Source organism: Oncorhynchus clarkii, chromosome 25 (assembly GCF_045791955.1).
Source record: "Oncorhynchus clarkii lewisi isolate Uvic-CL-2024 chromosome 25, UVic_Ocla_1.0, whole genome shotgun sequence".
NCBI classification, from domain to species: Eukaryota; Metazoa; Chordata; class Actinopteri; order Salmoniformes; family Salmonidae; genus Oncorhynchus; species Oncorhynchus clarkii.
The window spans coordinates 3,554,122-3,574,518 of NC_092171.1; the positions used below are offsets into that span (position 1 = coordinate 3,554,122).

The window sequence follows — 20,397 nt, forward strand, 5'->3', positions numbered from 1 at the left end:
CTTTGAAAGGCTGGTAATGGCTCACATTAAGACCATTACCCCAGAAACCCTAGACCCACTCCAATTTGCATCCCCCTCAAACAGATCCACAGATGATGCAGTCTCTATTGCACTCCACACTGCCTTTTCCCACCTGGACAAAAGGAACACCTAAGTGAGAATGGTAATTCATTGACTACAGCTCAGCATTCAACACCATAGTGGGTAGGGTAGGTAGTAACACATCTACCACGCTGATCCCCAACACTAGAGCCCCTCAGGGGTGCGTGCTCAGTCCCCTCCTATACTCCCTGTTCATCCATGACTGCATGGCTAGGCACGACTCCAACACCATCATTAAGTTTGCAGACGACGATCAACGACGAGACAGCCTATAGGGAGGAGGTCAGAGACCTGGCCGGGTGGTGCCAGAATAACAACCTATCCCTCAACGTAATCAAGACAAAGGAGATGATTGTGGACTGCAGGAGAAGAAGGACCGAGCACGACCCATTCTCATCGACGGGGCTCTAGTGGAGCAGGTTGAGAGCTTCAAGTTCCTTGGTGTCCACATCAACAACAAATTAGAATGGTTCAAACACAAGACAGTTTGAAGAAGCCACGACAAACCTATTCCCACTCAGGAGACTGAAAAGAGTTACCTCAATTAGCCAGACTAACCGGTGCCCCCGCTCTTTGACACTGTACCAGTACCACCTGTATATAGCCTCGCTACTGTTATTTTCACTGTCATTTTACTGTTTTTTAAATGTTTATTTCTTTACTTATCTATTGTTTATCTAAAACTTTTTCTTGTTTTTTTTTTTTACATACATTTCACTTGGTTACGGCTTGTAAGTAAGCATTTCACTGTAACCTGTTGTATTTGGCGCACGCGACAAATACACTTATATTTGAATTGAAAATAAGAAAAGGTTCCATATCAAATTATACCATGCCAGGTTGGAGAGGATTGGTGCATTCCCCATTTACAATGTGGATGCTACAATGATTACGAATAGTCAAATCAAATTTTATTTGTCACATGCGCCGAATACAATAGTTGTAGACCTTACCGTGAAATGCTTACTTACAAGCCCTTAACCAACAAGTTCAAGAAATTGGGTTAATAAAAGATTTACTAAATAAACATTAAGTGAAAGAAAAAAAAATCTATCAAAAAGTAACACAATACATGTACATAACAATAACAAGGCTATACACAGGGGGTACTGGTACCGAGTCAATGTACGGGGTACAAGTTAACCAAGTTAATTTGTAAAGTGACCTTCTAAAGTAGTGCTGAAATGAGTCATGATGAGTAAGAAAATTACAGAAGCACAAGTATCATACCCCCAAGACATGCTAACCTCCCCTGTTATTGTAATGGTGATAGTTTAGCATGTCTTGGGGGTATGCTAACTTTCTCACACGTCATTATTCCCCATTCATTCAGTACTATCTGTAATTCATGAATTAAGCATCCTCATTAATCTAAGAACATAGATTAACAGCTACTCGCTACTCTTCATTGTTGCTCTTTATTTATTATTTAGTTTAGTAAAGTAAATATATTCTTATTTCTTAACTGCATTGTTGGTTAAGGGCTTGTAAGTAAGCGTTTCACTCTAAGGTGAAACCTGTTGTATTCCACGCATGTGACGAATACAATTTGATGTTTTATTCTTATTTACAATAAAAGTGACTCCGAAATCACACAATACATTGCAGAGTTCATTTCTATTGGGCATAAAATAATTTGGAACACAACCAAAACAAACAGCAAATGCATCCAACAAGTTTGAAGATTCACATGATGGATGTAATCATTGCGCACTAGGAATATGGGACCAAATACTACACTTTTGAATACTTTAATACACATATGGGAATTTGTCCCAATACTTTCGGTCGACTTAAATGAGGGGACTATTTCTAAATGGTTCACCCGATATGGATGAAGATAGCCTGCACTTTAATCTTGTTATCATTATATCATTTCAAGTCCCAAGTGCTGGAGTACAGAGCCAAAACAAAACAATCAAAAATGTGTCCCTGTCCCAATACTTTTGGAGCTCACTGTATGTGCTGTTGGTTGGAGTCAGCACTATTAAATGGGTCTGCTCTACACGAGGGCTTACATATCCCTATTTTCCACTATTAATTCTGTTGAAACCGGAATTGTGGTATAATAGTACACAGTAGCTATTTTTTAATCTAGTCAGTTGGAAAGGACCCTGTAGTTATACAACCACATTTTCTAACATGGTTTTTAATCCAACATAAACAACGACAGAATGTGTAGTGGTTGAACGTTTCCACTAAGTATATATTTTTTAAAGACAGGTGTGGCCCAAAATCCATGCAGTGGGGTTGGACTTGGACCAGGTGACCCTCTAAAACCTTTTAGAATTCCTGTTAGAAAAGTAATTGTGCATATAAATGGATAGGCCATTCGTTTAGGAGAATCAGACCTTTTTATTTGCATGCCGTTGCCTGCCATCCATTTTCTCATTTATGTTCTGCTTTGATAGCAATGATGATGAAATGGTACTAGGCTAGATGGATTCTGATGGTAAGATCTGAGCTAGTGTCTGGGCTTTAGCTCAGGGGGCTATCAGTTTTTTATCACAATCAGTCACAAAGTAGCATGTAGGCCAATGGTGTTTTTTCTTCTGGTCTGACAAGTCATCTGTAATATACAGCACATGTGATAACTGCTGATGTAGCCTAAAACTTTTGATTGATTGGTAGATTATCATGACCCGTATTTATTACTCTGCTCTTGTCTGTGTGTCTATAGGCCCTGGGTGGGAGATGACCAAAGAGGATGTCCCGGTGCCAGAGTCTTCAGAGGGGGACACTGACCTGGGCCGTCACAGCACGTTGTCCCACAGTGGTGTAGCGCGCCCCACCATCCACCAGGTGGCCTCGGCCCCCATGCCCACTGACTGCGGTAAGGAAACACAACATCACATGAAATTCAGATCTAAGTGTATTGAAAGATTAAAGTGCATTTGAAACATTTCATTAGGCCTACACGTAAAAAAATGTAATGCACACACTCAAAGGCATACAAATGTCAGTCACACACACACACACACACACACACACACACACACACACACACACACACACACACACACACACACACAGTACATACAGTACATACATCCTTTGATTGTTAATATAATCCTTAAAACCACACTGAGCTGACAGATATGAATGGATCTATTAAAACAAAAACTATAAGTCTGACATATACTGTATATCTGAAAAATGGCTGGATTCAGCTCGCTGTGGTGATTTCAATGGTGTGTATTATACTGCCATCCAGGGGACGTAAGTGGTACTACACCACCTCGTGGTGTGCTTTGTACATTTTCATTGGCTCAGAGAGGCTCATGTGATGTCAACAGCTATAGACAAACTTCTGTGTGGTTTGACCACCAGAGGGCATCTTTGAGAAGCATTTGATAGCCTTCAATAATGGCTGTACTAGAGAATGCTGACACGCGGTAAACTGGCGTTCAATTTCCCGACGGCGAGGAAGGAGTAGGCTGTCCTTAAAAATAAGAATTTGTTCTTAACTAATTCCATATATGTTATTTAATTGTTGTGATGTCTTCACTATTATTATGCAATGTAAAAACAAAGGGAAAAACCCAGGAATGAGTAGGTGTGTCCAAACCTTTGACTATTACCTGCTTAATTAACATGATCAATATTATGATGTTTCTATTCCAAGAAAAACGAAAAACCCACTGGGTTTCCGTTTGGATAGAATGGAAAATATGGCACTGTACAGCGTGACGGTCGGGAGTACAGTACTGGGCTATTTTGCTAAAGAATCCCTGTGTCGTGTGGGCAGGGCACGCGGGAGACCGGGGTTCAATTCCCCGACAGGGAGGAAGGAGTAAGCTGTCCTTGTAAATAAGAATTTGTTCTTAACTGACTTTCCTAGTTAAATAAAGGTTACACTAAGAGCATAACATTTCTACCCCCTAATTGTATAATTGTAGTCCAACCAATACGCAAATGTAGATTCAGTGAAAATAAAAATCTCATTGATTTATCAAGACCAGTCCCCATGCTTGTCTCAGACCAGCGCAAAATGGTGCTAAAATAGTTGTAGGCTATTACTTCAAATCCTATTGCTTCTAACTTCAATATGCTCTTTAAATAAATAAGCGCTACACCACTTTTAACAACACATTCACTCAACACTAGTGAGACTCATGTCATCTACGGTAGGCCTACAGTATATCGATAAATCTGACGTGACTCTCCCCCAATAATTATATATAGAGGATTGGAGGATATTTCTGTAATTCAGTGATATTTATTCCCATAGTAATTCGTTATGGATCCATAACTAAATAAACATCTGCATTTTGCAATAATATTTTTATCATTATTTTATTAATGAAAGCATAAAGATTTGTTATTTAGAATGATTTCTGTTTCTAAAGGGAGAAAAACCTACAGTCATCTCATGGGTCTCCCAGTCGAGGCCGGCACCGGTATTGAACCAGCATCTTTAGCAACACAGCTTGTACTGCTATGTAGTGTCTTGGACCGTTGCACCACTCAGGCGCTGTACAACGTGACCGGTCGGAAGTGGCCTACACTACTACAGTAAGAGCAAAATAATCCTAACAAAATAAAAGAATAACAACCTTAGTGTAAAAACAGTTTTAGTAAGTAATACTGAAGTTGTGCACAATTATCAGTTTCTATTTAGGTTTGTCGCCCAGTCATTGTCAGTTAGAGACACAGTAGGACTCAAAAGCATAATCAGTGCTCTAACTCCCCCTTGCGCAGATCTGGAGCAATGAAGTGGTGACACAGGGTACAGTACTAAACCACAAATTATCTCTAAGTCCCACGGCGCAAGCTCAAAACTTTTAAAGGAGGAACCACTGTAGTATACGTAGTATTAGACAAATCAGCGTTGTAGTGGGTGTGGCCAACAACGCCATCTCCGACCCTTTAGAGGCCCTTCTCTTAGCCGCAGAGACAACTTTGCAGTTTAGAAGCCAATTCCCTACAATTCTACACATTTTGCCATGGGGCTGAGTGAAAATGTGCAGTTTAAAGCACATTTCCAGTAATTCTAAACATTTTGCCATGGCTTATGCCGTGTTCTTACGCTATCTGAGTGACTCAAACATTGTAACAAAATCAATGGAGGCCCAAACAACAAAGCACAAAAACCTCAACCAAATGTATTGCCCCATTGGAAAATATAAATGGACTGTTTGAAAATATGAAGTACAAAAAATTATAAATATTTATGTATTTATTTTGGCGTAGAGCAGGTCAGCCACCACGGGGAGACTCGTCGAGGCCTGGTGGAAGACGGAGTCTACATCACGAGGTGATGGCCCCCTCTGCTGGACGTGCCAGGTCTCGACGGGCTCTCCGGCCAGGACTAATTGAGGCTGATTGTGGTTGGTGGGTAATCAAGGGCTGATTGCTCACCAGCTGTACGAGTCCCATAAAGCTGCCAGAAGGGCAGCACACAAGGAGAGGGACTAGGCGAAGAAAGATGACTTCCGTGTAGTTGGAGACGGTGCCTGAGCTAAAAGGAGGGAGTTCAGTTTTTGTGCCTGACAGGATACAGCAAGACCCTGAGCCCAGAAGACGGTATCCCGGAGAGGGTCTCATGGGGAAGACCTATCCTTTTCTTATGATTTATTATTTAAATAGGCATCCTTGAAACCAAGCTAATCCTACTCTGTCCATGTCTGATCTGTTTAAGCATCTTGACCAAACCCCCTGGTCTGCCACAATATATTTATCAGTTGAAGTCGGAAGTTTACATTCACTTATGTTGGAGTCATTAAAACTCGTTTTTCAACCTCTCCACAAATTTCTTGTTAACAAACTATAGATTTTGCAAGTCGGTTAGGACATCTACTTTGTGCATGACACAAGTACATTTTCCCAACAATTTTTTAAAGACAGAATATTTCACTTTTGCATTGCATCACAATTCCAGTGGCTCAGAAGTTTACACTAAGTTGACTGTGCCTTTGGGATAGGGGGCAGTATTTATCACGTCCGGCTGAAGAGCGTGCCCAGAGTAAACTGCCTGCTACTCAGTTTCTAAACCTTTTTGAATGATGTGTGTGAGTATAACAGAACTCATATGGCAGGTGAAAACCTGAGAAAAATCCAACCAGGAAGTGGGAAATCGGAGGTTTGTAGTTTTTGTAAGTGATTGCCTATCCAATATTCAGTGTAAATGGGGTCAGATTGCACTTCCTATGGCTTCCACTAGATGTCAACAGTCTTTAGAACATTGTTTCAGGCTTCTACTATGAAAGGAGAGCGAATAAAAGCTGTTTGAACCAGGGGTCTGGCTTAAAGAGTGCAAGCTCCGTTCCCTTTCATTTCTAATGGCAAAGTAATTGTCCGGTTGAAACATGATTGAAGATTTATGTTAAAAACATCCTAAAGATTGATTATATACATCGTTTGACATGTTTCTACGAAGTGTCATAGAAATGTTTTGACTTTTCGCCTGAACTAAGTGCCTGCGCCTTGTGCATTTGGATTACTGGACTAAACGCGCAAACAAAAAGGAGGTATTTGGACATAAACATTTATTGTCTAACATGGAGACCTGGGAGTGCCATCAGATGAATATCAAAGGTAAGTGATTAACTTTAACGCTACATCTGACTTTTGTGACACCTCTCCTTGGTTGGAAAATGGCTGTATGGTTTTCTGTGGCTAGGCGCTGACCTAACATAGTCGCAAAGTCTGCTTTCGCCGTAAAGTTTTGGAAACTTTAGAGTGTTTTCTATCCAAATCTACTAATTATATGCATATTCTAGCTTCTGGGCCTGAGTAGCAGGCAGTTTACTCTGGGCACCTTATTCATCCAAGCTACTCAATACTGCCCCCCGTTCCCAAAGAAGTTAACCAAACCAAGCTCTTATTTAGAGCGACTTAGTCAGTGTTTTCAACTAAGGTTGATAAGACAACCACCTATCAAAGCCATTGCAATTAAAACCTTACTTGCCGCAGTCAGTGGTAGTAAGAAAAGACAAGTGCAAGTAAGTGATGGTGGCATCATTGCTCTTTTCTCATCCACCCAGGTTCTTCTGTGATTCAGATGTCACAGTTGGTTAGAGCATGGTGCTTGCAACTCCGGGGCTACATTCACCAGAGCACAATGTTGTGGGGTGTTCAGATATAACTATATTGTGTAGTACAAAGCTGCCTGGCATTGTAGAATAATAGTAGTAGAATAAGGAATCTCATCTGCTCTATTCGTGTCATTTCATATTGCCTTGGTTGTAGGTTTCACTTATTGTATGCACACGTACAGTCTACTGACTACATGTATTAATTGCAAGCAGACCTGGGTTTAAATATTAATCGCAATCGTTAATATATATTTTTAGAATTTGTTGTACCCTGTTTTGAGTGGCAGATGGGCGGGGTTTGCATTTTTGTGACTTCTATTACTTCCATTTTGCCAGACATCCTCTATCAAGCCCAAATTAAATATTTGAAATTATTTGAATTACTATTTGAACCCAGGGTGTATTCATTAATGCACACAGTTGCGAACCATAACAAAACGGAGCATATCCCATTAGACAAGTTCAGGTTAGTCTCTCCCCGTTTCAGCCATTTGCTTTAATTTGGTTCCTAGTGAATACACCCCAGGTCTCATTGCAAGTGACATGATGAAAAGTGTCTTTCTGTTTTTGCTCTCGTTCCCTCCAGAGTTCTCCTTCTTTGACCCCGAGGAGCCCCAGTGCAGGGAGGTGCTGTTTGAGTCCAGCACCACGGTACCGGAGCTGTTCGCCGTACTCAGGCAGTGGGTGCCCCAGGTCCAGAAGAATATCAGCCTGATCGGAAATGAGGTGACCCTTATTCCTCCATTACACCTAGTTTGTGTTCCAAATGTATCCGTCTTCCCTATTTAGTGCCCTCAGGGCTCTGGTCAGAAGTAGTGCACTATATCAAGGGCATAGGGTGACATTTGGGACATATACTTAATATCTCTCCAGGTTAGTTCATTAAGATAACCCATTTGTTTAACCTCCTGGGGTTGTAGACAAAGAGACAACACAAAGGACATTGTCAATGACGACACTAATGCCTGATTCACACTATGGAGCTGACCCATAGTGTGCTGGCGTCAATATTTTATTTTCCCATTGTCCATGCGTAACTAGGCCAAGCCAGTACGTCTCGTTTTGGCTTTGCTCGATTTGGGTCTATAGTTTGAATCCGGCATCAGTCAGCCACAATCAGACATATTTTTTACACAAAAACGTTCATTTGTATGATAAAATAACTATTCAGTGTAGCTAATCACCTGTGGAAAACATTTGTATTGATTTAAATACTGCAACATACTATACAGTACAGTGAGCTCTGATCTTGAAATCAAACGTAATCTCTCTCTTCCCCATGTCTTAGTGCTCAGTGTTGCGCCAGATTTCCCCCGCCCCCCCATTTTTTTAATTACTTTCTCTAGATAGTGTGGCAACTGGATAATTGACCCCCTGAGAAAGGGAACAACTCTGCCTCTGTCCTTAGGGAAATTTAGCATTCAGGCAGGTGGACATTTCTTTATGAATTCCAAAGCTTACAACTTGCTTTAGTGATAACATAGCACTGCAAAAAAAAATAAAAGACCTCACAAATGACTTCCCACAACAAAAGTGATAGCCACCTTTGTTTGGGTTTCCAGCTTCTGAAGTTAATATCGGTTCAGTGCTGTAAAATCCCTTGGTCTCAGACATTTCTAGGTTTTCATGGCTATTATTAGATCTGTGTTGCACATAGCTAACTTACTATTTAGACATAGCAGTGATGCTTATCGTTGCACCACTGTTAGATCCTAAAGAGAGGCTGTGGTGTGAATGACCGAGATGGCTTGACCGACATGAGCCTCCTGCACTACTGCTGCAAGGCGGGGGCACCCGGCATAGGTGAGTATATATGTGTGTGCCTGCATGTGATTGAGTGTCTTGTTTATCTGTCTGTCTCTCTCTCTCTCTCTCTCTCTGTCTCTCTGTCTATGAGAAATACTGTTTGAAAGGCTTAAAGTCTGCCCTGACATTGTGTACTGTAGTGTTCAGCCATTGACCGACCGACTGTCCGTCCGCCTGTCTGTCCGTCTGTCTGTCCGTCTGTTTGAAATATTGTTTGAAGGCTTAAAGTCTGCCCTGACATTGTGTACTGTAGTGTTCTGGCAGCCATTGACCGTCTGTCTGTCCCCTTAGGTGACGCAGACATGGCGGCCAGCTTCGCCAAGCAACTCCTGTCCCTGGGGGCAGAGCCTGGTCTGCGGTCGCGGTGGACCAACATGAGTGCCCTGCACTACGCCGCCTACTTCGATGTGCCCCAGCTCATCCGGGTGGTTCTGCATGCCTCCCAGCCCGGGGGTGAGGAAAGTGGAGATGGGGGAGAGAGGGGAGTAGGTGGTGGGGGGGATAGGGGATAAGAGAGGGGAGACACTTTGGGCTGGATAGATAAATTGTGGAAGAGATAACTGGAGAGAATGCTACGAAGGGAAAGAAACTTTACTACCAACACTGTCATTTGATACTTTGTCCCCCTGCAACCACACTCACATGATCTCAAAAAATAAGGATTCAAGCTTCCAGTTTTCAGAATAGGACACTCATACAGTGTGTGCAAAGGGAGTACTTGTGTAGGCAAATATGCTGAATAATCTGTAGGCAACAAGAAACGCACACCTGTTTAGGCGAGGTGCTAACTAGCGGAGTAGAACACATGAAAAAGAAAAGGAGAGCTGCACACTCTCTGAGCTCAGACGCAATCATTGTATAACCAATGTTTCAACAGACTGTGTCTGTCAAGGTATAATGACAAACACTGAGCTCCTAGAGTGTAAGACTCTTACATTCTTTTTCAAATATACTGAATAAACAGACACAAACAGTAAATAGACCACACTTACTGTTGTCTGTTCAAATAAAGAAGAACCAAATACAATTTGCTGACCTCTCTCTCTCCTTAAACTTTTTGTCTTCTTGTGATGATGAAGCATTGAGATATAAAGCACATTCCTGCAAAAGCAGACAATGAAGTGTTATTTAATCTAATTTGATTGGATCTATGAACTTGTTTCAGAGGTAGACACCACCTGCAGTGACTTTGACTTCGGCACGGCCCTGCACATTGCCGCCTCCAACCTGTGCTCCTCCGCAGTCAAGTGTCTGCTAGAACTGGGAGCTAACCCCACCTTCAGGGTATGTTCCCCAAATTGCCCTTCTCCTTGGATAAACACTTAGGGCTGATTTCCCAGACACTTTCAACAGAGAACCTAAATCGCTCTGTGCTGTACATTTGCCTGGGAAATGTGGTGTCAATGGGTACCTTTTGCTTCCTGTAACATAATTCAACTCAGCTGGTACCTGGTACCACCTACCTAACTAGCTTAGAGGCTGTTCAGCTGTCTCTCCTCACATTTGACTAATGTAAAACACAACTCAAGACCACTTTACTACCATTTTACCATAAACACACTGCTGGTTTGATTTATAGGAGTGGGTTTTATTTAAATACACACTCACACGCAAACACACATACTACACATGCCTTCTCATTCATATAGAAAGTCTGCATTTCTACGCATGGATGTTCTCCATTCCACTCATGTATAGTCATAGTAAATGAATATATACACCACACACAGTCACACATACCGTCACACCTCCTTTCCGCTCATTCCCCGTTCTCTCGAAATTATACCCCTCAGGAATGTGCAATCCTTGTGACACAAAGACCCCGTCGAGCAGATGTGTGTTTCTTTGCCACTGAAGGTGTCACACATCCCTCCTATGCCCGACTCTCGCTTCTTCGCTTTACCCTCCCCAACTCTCTCATTCAGTTCTCTCCCGCAGGTTTTTCCTGCAAATTAACAGCACTAATTTATCTCCTAAACCAATTTTACACCCCCTCGGTGCGAGTGGAGAGGAACGCAACACCAGATGAATTTTCATTGTTGATATTATTTACCCCGGCTAAAAAGCCCGCTGTGTCTCGAACAACCTGCGACTCCTGTTTAAGCGTTTAAGGCCCAGAGGGGGGACAATTAAAGAGTCTCTGTGGCTCAGTCTTTAGCATCGAGAAACATTTTGGTTGGTTCTCAGGTAGAGGTAACGGTGCGAGGGAATGTTCAAGGCAATATGTTTGCGGAAACATTTTGTCAAGGTCAAATGAAAACAATTGATTGATTGGTTGATTGCACTCTTTCAGATGCCCAGCCCATACCCCGATGACACTACTTGTATAGTATAAATAATAATAGACTTGTTCTATATATCACTTTTCATTAGTAGAATCTAAGTCATTTTGATCTGGCAGTTCTTCGGTGATGGCTTTCCACAGCTTTAGAAGGTAGGCAGTTCGAAAAGGTAGTATCTTGAGCGGAGGGAGCATATATGGAACAGCCACGCTGGGAGGTAGAAACATCTGACAAACAGGCCACAGCGTTCTTCATCGGGTACCTTTTTGTCTTCGATGTTCGCAGTCCCTCTTCTGTAGGTAGGCTGGATCGTCCACTACTGAAATGTAGCACCCACCTGGGTGATGCTTCGACGACTGAAAAGCATAAGTAAGACCATCACACCTCAGCAGTAATCTGGAAAAGCCCCCCTATGGGGCGAGCTTCTGCATCCCCTCACACCGCAGTCCACTTCCCTCTAGGAACCGGGGCAGGTGGCCAAAAAACTGATGCTGTTAATCTGGTGTTGCATAATTCAAATCATATTAGCTAGCTATATTAGCTTGCCAAGCCAAAACAAAACAGACTTGCCATAAGCAGTCCTGCAATTCCGTGGATCACAACCAGGTATTACAGTTCATCTCTCAACAACTTATCAAAAAACAAAAAAAGTTAATAAAAAAAAATGCAGTAGAAAACACTTTGATTGCAGAGATGTAGGCGGAGGATATACGTTCTCACCCCCTCCCACTCTACTGTCCTGTCCCTATAAATCTTATTTGAAGAAAAGCTCCTGTGTTAGTCCTCCATACTGCCATCCCCTCTGTTTGATTCAGTAAGGCTTGTGACTCACCACAGCACATTGTTATTCAGCGAGATCTGCGAGAGAGGTGATGGGAGTTCATTCATGTTGTGAAAGGCACAGGCTTGGCAATTTTGAAGTTCGTAATCATCTCTCCGAGCCCCGATCACAATCTGTCAATTAGAAAGATAGAGTTCATCAAGAAGTGTAGCTTCATGGGTATACTTCCAATAACATACCCGAGGAGGATGACAATGATTGTTAACTGTACGTTGTAGTTCTGCCTATTTTTGGGGGGCAGGGAGCGTGGAGCTTATCCTTCCTCTGTAGTTTCATGTTTTCTTTTTCATGTGCACAAGTGCAGTGTAATACCTTTTCTTGTTGTTATTTCTCAACAATGCAGTAATCAATATCAATTGTACTGTAAAAATAGATTAAGTCAAGCAGAACAAAAGCAAACGAGAAATAGAAATAAGAAGAACACAAGAAAGTAAGTACGCTCTATACATTGTCAGTTCCATGGTCAGTGCCAATACCATATTAATAATGTGCAGGGATACTGGAGTGATAGAGGTAGAAATGTATAGGGGTAAGGTGACTCGGCATCAGGATGTATGACAGAGTAGCAGAAGCGTATGCCAGTGTGTGTTGATGTGTGTTAGGTCAGTATGAATTTGTGTGTGTGAGCAAATGAAGTGTTTGTGTGTGTTGGAGTGTCAGTGTTTGGGAGTGAGTGTGTAGAGTGTGCATAGAGTGAGTGTTCATAGAGACAGTGCAAAAATATAAACAAACTAAAAGGGTCAATGCAGATAGTCCATGTAGCCATTTTGGTAGATATTTAGCTTATGGCTTGAGGGTAGAAGCTGTTCAGGATCCTGTTGGTGTCAGACTTGTTGCTCCAGTACCGCTTGCTCTGTGGAAGCAGAGAGAACAGTCTATGGGTTCTGGGCCTTCCTTTCACACCGCCTGATATGGAGGTCCTGGATGGCGGGGAGCTCAGCTCCAGTAATGTACTGGGCTGTCCGCACCACCCTCTGTAAGCACCATGCAATTGAGGGCAGTACAGTTGCCATACCAAGCAGTGATGCAGCCAGTCAAGATACTCTCAATGGTGCAGTTGTAGAACTTTTTAAGGATTTGAGGGCCCATGGCAAATCTTTTCAACCTCTTGAGGGGAAAGAGGCACTGTCGCGTCTTCTTTACGACTGATTGCGTGTGTGTGGACCATTTTAAGTCCTTAGTGATTTGGACACAGGAACTTGAAGGTCTCGACCCGCTCCATTGCAGATCCGTCGATGAAGATGATCGTGAATATGCCTGCCAGCTGTTCTGCACATGCTCTGAGAATGAGCCCTGCTATACTTTCCGGCCCTGCTGCCTTACGCCTGTTAACCTCATTAAAAACCTTACTCACGTCGACATCGCAGAGCTAGATCACCCAGTCCCCTGGGTCAGCCGTTGCCCTTGTGCACAGCTCAATAGTTTTGCATTTTTTTAAAGCATGCATTGAGTTCATCTGGTAGAAAGGCATCATTGGACAGATTACGGCTGGGTCTTCCTTTCTAATCTGTAATGCACTGTAGCCCCTGCCACATGCGTCAGGCGTAAAAGCCTGTGTAATAGGATTCAACCTTGTTCCTAGATTGTCCTTTTGCTTGTTTGATGGCTCTGCAGAGGGCGTAGCAGGACTTCTCGTACTTTTTTGTGTCCTCAGCCGTAGCCTCTGTGTTTGCTGCGCTAGCCCTGTGTGCGGTAGCCTAACCTTTATTTTAGCGCCAACCTCTGTGTTAATCTAGGGCTTTTGATTGGGGGAACAAGTTTTTTGTGTATCACATTTACCATTTGGCCTCAGTTGACGCAGTACACTAAACAGGCATTCGTTTGGAATACCAATGTCTTCAATGTGCTTTGAATTTCCCCTCTCATCTTAGACAAAGTGCTTTCTCATATAGGCTCACTCTGAGGCTTTTTGTCTCTGTAGCACTGCAAAGTGCATGCTGAGGGCTTTGCTTCAGTGGCTCCCTGATTTAACTCTGACATTTACTTTGAATAGAGACTTGCACCAGGTGAAATTGACAACGCGCCCTCATCCAGTGTTGTCCATATTTGCATTCAAATGGATTTGCCTCTATCATTTTGCCCATTCTGCATCATTGGATATGTTTTATTTCATCACATGAGGGCAGCAGAGTGCTGGCGTATCTGTGAATCGATTCTGCTCCTTACACAACTAGAGTTTCGAGGAGAAAACTGATGTTTGATTTGGCACAGTGTACTGGCTATACTTTTCAACCTCTCTCGAAAACAAGACTTGGTCTCCAAGGAGTACAAAGATCCAAGACTATGACAGTGCTAGAGGGCATAAACATTAATCGCCAGCTTAATACGTAAGCATGAAAGGGAAGCAGGGCAAAAATACATTGCTGCCTTTCTTTATTCCTAATTGACCTAGCTGTTACTAAGTCTATGAGCTGTCAAGAAACGTACTGTTGATATAAGTTGAACATTTTGTCTGCTCCTTTTTCTATTACATATTTTGAAGGAGAATGCATTGTACTTTTATTCAGACAACAAGGAAAGGGTGAAGGAGCAGGTAAAGACATAGGACAGGATGTGGTTTGAACTCCTATTACTGGGGATAATGTGTAGTCCGGAGTCAGACAGAAGTGGTGGCACTGCTATCTGCTCTGCTCTCTTTTTTGGTGTAATGACTTTTGGCTATTTCCACATTCCCAAATTGCTCCCAAGGTTGATCCAGACTTGTGGAGGTCTACAATTTTTTTTTCTGATTTTTTTTCTGATTTCTTTTGATATTTCCAATGATGTCATGCAAAGAGGCTTGAGTTTGAAGGTAGGCCTTGAAATACATCCACAGGTACACCTCCAATTCACTCAACTGATGTCAATTATCCTATCAGAAGCTTTTAAAGCCATGACCTTATCCAAGCTGTTTAAAGGCACAGTCAACTTTGTGTATGTAAACTTCTGACCCACTGGAATTGTGATACAGTGAAATAATCTGTCTGTAAACAATTGTTAGAAAGATTACTTGTGTCATGCACAAAGTAGATGTCCTAACCGACTTACCAAAACTATAGTTTAACATGAGATTTGTGGAGTGGTTGAAAAACGAGTTTTAATGACTCCAACCTAAGTGTCTGTAAACTTCCGACTTCAACTGTATCTAACAATGGAAAGCAACATGGTTGCTACTGTGTACGTGTCCATCTCTCTGATGAGCTATTTAGTGCAGACTAGCATTAGCTAGCCAGCTTTCGACTGAAACTGGTCCAGGTCAGTTGTTAGCACTACTAGCACAGAAACCATATCAGTCAGTGGCCGAAATTGCTATCTTGCTTCTTTGCCGAGCTACTCACCGTTACGAGAAAAAGCCTGTCCAAATGTATGTCCTGGCTTTGTTGGCTGCCTACTAGCCCCTCTTTCACATTTTAATAACGGTTCAAGACGTGGTTTGATTTGCCTGCCCAACTTGCTATCTTGCTGCTATCATCCACCGCGAGCCACCTACCCTTACAACCCCTCGGCAAACTACTGCCCATGTCGCAAAGAATCCCTTCTCCCAATTAGAGAAGCTGACCGTTTCGCCCTGACCGCCGCCCATGGCAACTGTTGCTGTCGGAAACAGATGCCAAGAGATAAACAAACTATTTGTTTTGGTTGTTAGTCTTGTAACCAGACATGACATGTTAGGCAGCCACCCTCCAGGTGGTATGAACATAGCCTTCATTACAGTTAACTTTGCAAAGTTCCGTATTTTCTTGTTATTATACGTGAGCTTTATCTTTCCCGCGTCTCCTCTGAGCACTAAATGACTGCATTGGAAAATATCTTAACACGCTAATTGGTCCGTTGATTCTCCTTAACACCTGTCTGCAAATAAAGCAGCTACTGTAGGTAACTAGGTGCCCAGCTGGAAATGTAAAAGAGAAAATTACAGAAGAGCTGCACTGGCAAAGTCAAGGTTTTCCTAGGAATGAAAGTATGGAACTGAATTAAAGGTTGGAAGAAAATGACTACCTGCCACACACCCACTGCCATTTAAATTCATTCCTGGTCACCTGAAGGGCTGTTTTTAACACATCATAACTAGCATTACGTTAACACCCATGGCCTGACTTTAAACACATTCCAGCTCACACATACAGTTCCTTCTGAAAGTATTCACACCCATTGACTTTTTCCACGTTTTGTTGTTTCAAAGTGGGATTGAAATTAATTTAATTAGCTTTATTTGTCAACGATCTACACAAAATACTCAGTCAGTGGAGGAAAAAAATATAACTCAGTATTCATCCCCCTGAGTCAATACATGTTAGAATCACCTTTGGCAGCGAAATGTTGAAAAGGTCAAGGGGTGTGAATACTTTCTGAAGGCACACACACACACTCTTCTATCTCCAAAGACCTTAATGCACTAAGGATATGCTTTTGTACAACAACATGATAAATTACTTATATAACATTCATATCATATCGACAGACATTACACATATACGTCAATCAGCAGCGTGTCCATTAGCACAGTGTGAAAGGCAAGCTCTTGCAGAGAGCTCCTTTGACAATTCATAAAGAACCACTCGCCCCTCCAGAGGGGTGGGTGAGTGAGGTCCCAATTACTTCAGCAGCACCAATTCAAACGCCCTCCCTCGTCTATTACACCTCTGAAGCCATCTCTCCTCTGACACCTCAGTGCTCTGACTGTCTCTCTGACAGTTATGAGGATCTCTGAGGCTTAGCCATTTCACTGAACCGGGTGTGTGCCCGCGTCAATGTACTGCACATGAAACACCGATAGGGTGTATTTTCGTTGGTATTGGTGGTAATCAAGTCCAAACTTGAGCTTTCCAGACCTAAGTAGAACCACCAGTCTCATGAAGTGACATTGTTAACTTTTTTGAAGGCTCATTTTTGCTCTATTACCACAGACAGCTGCTATTTTAAAAATCAGCTGGGGATAAATCCGTCTACTTCAGTGTTGACTCTCTCTTCTATTCTTTTTTATTCTCTCCCTGTCTTTCTCCCTCTCTCTGTACCCTCATTTATTTTCCTCTTCTTGCCCCATGTCTCTTCCCCCAGAACGATAGGGGCCAGTGCCCGGCCGACGTGGTATCCGAGCCCTTGGACATGCTCTTGGAGATGGCGGACGCCGCCACCCTGGCCAAGGAGCTGCGCAGCCTGCTGAGAGAGGCCCTTCCCCGGCCCTGCGCCCCCCTGACCCTCCCTGCCCAAGATCCATCAGGCCTCTCCGACAAGGCTCGGCTCCAGCTCATCACCATGGGCATCCAGCTGGGCGACCGCGTGGTCATCGCCGGTCAGAAGGTAAGCGGCCAGTTCCATAGCCATCAATGAAGGGTCTCAAATCCACAGCCTGTCATTGGTTGATTGTCCATAACTGGTAGAGAAAAAAGGAGCCGTCTGCTAATTTGAGTGAATGATTAACAGCTCATCTGCCAAGACAATTACTGATTGTAACTCTTAACAATATAGCACTCTGTGAAAGATCATGACACTCTAGCCCCAGGATAATGTCTATGACAACACCATCTTTGGCGGTCAAGTATGTTTTTCTTCTTCTTAAGACAAGGGAAGGAAAAGAAAGGGATGAAAAATAATAGAAAAAGGTGAAACGGTGAATTTAAGGACTTGTAATCTGTGTTGTGTTCCTGCCTGAAGACACCCTCACTCCTACACGCACACACTCCAAACAGATTCTGAGTGCACGCGTGTGCACACAGACAGACAGACAGGGCCCCCTCAAAGAATAAGCTATTAATGAATTCCCACGCCACACTGAGAGCGAGAACGCCGGGCGTTGAGTTCACACAGATTGGCTAATCATAACCCTATTTTCTCCCTGCCGCTCTGGTGAGCCAGGCACTTTGATCTCTATTTTCTTTTAATTCATTTTTGTCCCTTCTCCTCTACGTGTTTATAGTTTTGGACGCATCAAAACACGCTTGAGTTGCCACGGGTTCTTGATAGGGGGGCCTGCCCTTACCTACGTGCGCAGCCGTGCTCTCCCAAGGATGGACAGATAGAGGATGAAACATCCATATTGAGAGAGTTTCCCCCCCCACCCTATTTTTTTACTGACTGTTTATCTTTTGGAGTAGGGCCCTGTTTGTTGTCTCTATAGCTGTTTAATGTGTGTGTGCATATGTGTGTGTATTCAGGTGGGCACACTACAGTTCTGCGGCAGCACCGAGTTCGCCGGCGGTCTTTGGGCCGGCGTGGAACTCGACCAAGCGGAGGGGAAGAATGACGGATCCGTCGCTGGAGTTCAATACTTTTCTTGCCGCCTCAAACACGGTATGTCCGCTACAACCCCGACTGACAGTACTCCCTAAGCATTAATCAATCCAATCGCTACGTATCACCTTAGACTCAGTCGATATCCTCCATCCGAAGCTATTAGGACCTATCGAACAAGTTGGTTGCTCAATGGCGTCTCACTATGGCAGGAGCTATTCTCCTCATGTGAGTGAACATCTCAAATGGCTGCCCCAATCTGGTGTTTGGCCCATTTTGACCTCTTGCTCTCTTCATTGCTTTTAGCAATCTCTTTTTCTCTATCTCTTCTCACATTCTCCCCCCTGACAGGGATCTTTGCACCCCTGTCCAAGATCAGCAAACCCTCAGAGCGATGCAAAGCCAGCACCCAGAGAAGTGCCACCCCCATACGGCCCTCTCAGCGCATCAACCTGTCGCGCGTCACCTCCAAGATCAACACAGGTAACAGTTTCTCTGACAGGGACTTCAAATATTTGTACCACATCAGTGGATGGATGGATAGGCTACAGGGTAAAGGATAGTTTGGCCTATAGTCCCTCAGGCCACAAAGACAAATGAACCTACCTGTGATGGAAAGCTCCCATCGTTATGAAAGCATAGAGAAACTACTGAGCCTGAGGGGCTGAGAGGTTGAGTTAGGGAGGTAGGGAGCGGAGTCGGACAGGTGGGAGAAGATGGAGAATGGCATAAAGGGAGGAGAGCCAATTTCCACTTTACCGTTTATCTCATTACACCCCCTCCAGGATGTGTTTTCTGGGGACCCATACACATTAATGCATTATTAGAGGCAACACATCACAGAAACACACACCTCGCCACCTCACCCTCCTTAATGACATTAGTTTTCGATTTAATGTCTCAACCCCCTTCCACCTCAATATGCTTCCACTGGCTGAGACATAACTCTGAAATGAATCCACTCTGGGCAGGGGGGGGTGTACTCTATAACACAAAGCCATGATTCAGACTGTAATGGTCATGTAAACCATAGCTTCTCCACCTCCCTGCTGCTCGGGGTTGGCTAGAAGAGGGGCCAATGACGAAGTCACAAACCCCATGAAAAGCGAGGAGACTTATCTCTGCTAACCAGATTTCTGCGAATGCCCGACGGAAAGGCGCAATGCCACCTCTGATGTTTGTGACTCGATCTTTCCCCCACCTCACCTGGGAATGAGTAGGTTTATCTGTCTGTCGGAGCTCTCCGGGGCAGAAGTCAAGTTCTCTCCCAAGCCTTGATTGGATTGTCTTGTCGTGGTGGCCTGCCTTTTTCGCTCCTTAATACATGCTTACGGAGAGCTGCCCACGGTGATGAGGCTTCTTCAGAGGAAAGATGGCAAGCCTTGGGTTTGGGTCTCATCCTCTGGTGCTATTGCTTCTCACCATCTCTGCTAGCTTGTTGTTGTTGATAATAACCATCTTGACCTGGTCTGTGGCGGTCATGAAATTTTGTCAGACGGTTATTGTCATGCAACAGTCTGCCAGTCTCACGGTAATTGACCGTTAATTAACATACACACGTTTAGCATCTCCAGGCCTCCACGTATACAAGCCTTTGGAACATCTACATTTATAAAAGTCTAATAGATAAATTGAATATACTGTACCATCACAATAAATCCATTATTTATTTTAGGCAAGTATAAAGAAACGGTTTGATAAGAAGAACATTTATTTCAGAAGAACAGAATGAGAACTGCATGTTACTGTCTATGTGCCATAGCCTGTAGGCTTGTTCATTAAGCAGACAAGAGATGTTTTATTTCACCTTTATTTAACCAGGTACAACTGCTACCTGGCCAAGATAAAGCAAAGCAGTTCGACACAAACACAGAGTTACACAAGGGATAAATAAAAGTCAATAACACAATAGAAAAATCTATATGTAGTGTGTGCAAATGTAGTAAGATTAGGGAGGTAAGGCAATAAATAGGCCATAGTGGCGAAATAATTACAATGTAGCAATTAACACTGGAGTATAGATGTGCAGAAGATTAATGTGCAAGTATAGATACTGGGGTGAAAGGAGCAAAACATAAATAACAATATGGGGATGAGGTAGTTGGGTGGGTTATTTACA

General features: G+C 43.1%; 1 protein-coding gene across 3 annotated transcripts in view; it reads left to right on the forward strand.

Moving 5' to 3' along the window:
* LOC139383723 (CAP-Gly domain-containing linker protein 4) overlaps positions 1-20,397 on the forward strand; it is an 83,132-nt gene that overhangs the window by 9,511 nt on the left and 53,224 nt on the right. For 2 of the 3 annotated variants that reach the window (XM_071128280.1, XM_071128279.1), the window contains exons 2-9: positions 2,783-2,935; positions 7,726-7,865; positions 8,849-8,942; positions 9,237-9,398; positions 10,111-10,229; positions 17,106-17,348; positions 18,203-18,338; positions 18,630-18,761. In XM_071128280.1, the coding sequence (XP_070984381.1) occupies positions 2,797-2,935; positions 7,726-7,865; positions 8,849-8,942; positions 9,237-9,398; positions 10,111-10,229; positions 17,106-17,348; positions 18,203-18,338; positions 18,630-18,761 (1,165 nt within the window). In that variant the 5' untranslated portion in view covers positions 2,783-2,796. Of the gene's footprint in view, positions 1-2,782; positions 2,936-4,554; positions 4,618-7,725; positions 7,866-8,848; positions 8,943-9,236; positions 9,399-10,110; positions 10,230-17,105; positions 17,349-18,202; positions 18,339-18,629; positions 18,762-20,397 lie in introns of those variants that run through there. The other variant, XM_071128281.1, reaches the window with a different exon arrangement.